The following is a 1,622-nucleotide window of genomic DNA, read 5'->3' as shown; positions in this document are numbered from 1 at the left end:
GTGGAATAACTGGATTGAGCGCTGACCCGCTCATCAAAATCGCTTTTTGGAATCAAAAAAATTGGACTGCGAATTAATCACGTGCAAGCCGACGGACATCGCTCCTATTTGTGGAAGAGATTTACTTAATTATCACTGTCATAATTATGATTAATGGAAAAGTCAGTTGAAATCATACCGGCACTATGTCCAGCAAGAGTGATTTTATTTTTATCTCCGCCAAAGTGTTCAGTATTCTCATAAACCCATCTTAATGCAAGTCTCTGATCTTTCATACCCATATTCCCTGAATATTCAGGCAAGTCCAAGGATAATGAGCCGAAAATGACAAGCCGATAGTTGAAAGTTACCTGAGAAAGAAAGAACTGTCAATTCAAGCAATATGATTTGTATCATTCGTTTACGTACGACTATAACATTTGTTTCGATCAAGAAGTCAGGGCCATAGAACCTTGATGAACCAACAATAAATCCTCCGCCATAAATACTGATCATGACTGGTAGTTTTGTCTTTGAATTGATGCTTTTGCAATCGCCGGGAAAGTATACATTAATGTATAAGCAGTCTTCTGAACCTATAGCTACGGGGTCGAATGTTGGTGAATTCTAGTGGAAAAATAAAGAAACAATAAAAGTTTTTTTTTCATTTCATTTCTAAAGAATGCAATAATTTCACCTTTTGAATACAATCATTCCCAAAATCGAACGCATCAATTGTTTCAGTCCATCGATTATTCTTTTCAGGTGCCTAAAAATGCATACAATACAAAAAATGAGTTAATTGCAATTTTTTTAATCAGTGTTTCATTTTTCTTATTACTTTGAATCGAAGATCGTTGATTGGTGGCTTAGCAAAAGGAATCCCTCGGAACGAATAGAATACTTTTTTTTGTTTTGATTGCAGCCAAATAAAAATAAAAAATCTTCAAAGAATCGAAAGAACATTTAAACCGACATAACCAAATTGTTTGCTGTCAAACTTTTCTCATCAGTTTAGATGTTCTTCCGAATCGTTTCATTTTTTTCTTCAAATTAATCGTTCACATAATGTTTCTCGTAGACTCTAGAAACCTCTCAAATGTGTTTTGCTCATACATTTTGTACGTAGCGAACACTCCAAATGTCTCTCGATGATTCATGCAACGCCATATGCAACATATAGAAAGTTCGCGAACATACGAGAAACTCTAGAACATTCAAACGTTTCGACGGCGAATTTTCTGGAAACCATGAAAACAGTATAAATACCGCGTAGCGCTCGCACTGACATCAGTCTAAATACAAGCAGTGAAGTAAACACAACAAAACAAGCGAAAGAAAAGGAGAAGTTAAACACAAAGTTAAAACGTAGTATACAAGAGAAACAAGTGAAGAATTTACTGAATTTATTATTGTTGAAAGTGAGAAAAAGTGAAAAATCAAGTAAAAATGCCTGCAGTTGGAATTGATTTGGGAACTACTTATTCGTGTGTTGGAGTGTTTCAGCATGGAAAAGTGGAAATTATTGCAAACGATCAAGGCAACCGGACAACACCAAGCTACGTCGCGTTCACCGACACCGAACGCTTGGTTGGGGATGCGGCTAAAAATCAAGTCGCACTGAACCCGAAAAACACCGTGTT

The 1,622-nt window shown here is 36.2% G+C and overlaps 1 protein-coding gene across 1 annotated transcript; it reads right to left on the bottom strand.

Annotated features, from left to right (window-relative positions):
* Positions 1 to 6: 6 nt before the first annotated feature.
* LOC129580050 (juvenile hormone esterase-like) lies at positions 7 to 922 on the bottom strand (the record flags this gene model as incomplete). Its single annotated transcript, XM_055470246.1, has 5 exons — positions 7 to 104; positions 179 to 350; positions 409 to 606; positions 677 to 748; positions 821 to 922. Coding segments are annotated over 5 exons (615 nt in total), but the record flags the coding sequence as incomplete, so codon positions are not given.
* Between the last annotated feature and the right edge of the window lie 700 nt (positions 923 to 1,622).

The sequence above is a fragment of the Sitodiplosis mosellana genome, unplaced genomic scaffold (assembly GCF_009176505.1).
Source record: "Sitodiplosis mosellana isolate CC-2019 unplaced genomic scaffold, AAFC_SMos_1.0 Smas_scaffold_6962, whole genome shotgun sequence".
In the NCBI taxonomy this organism is placed as follows: domain Eukaryota; kingdom Metazoa; phylum Arthropoda; class Insecta; order Diptera; family Cecidomyiidae; genus Sitodiplosis; species Sitodiplosis mosellana.
This window is presented reverse-complemented; position numbering and strand designations above follow the sequence as displayed.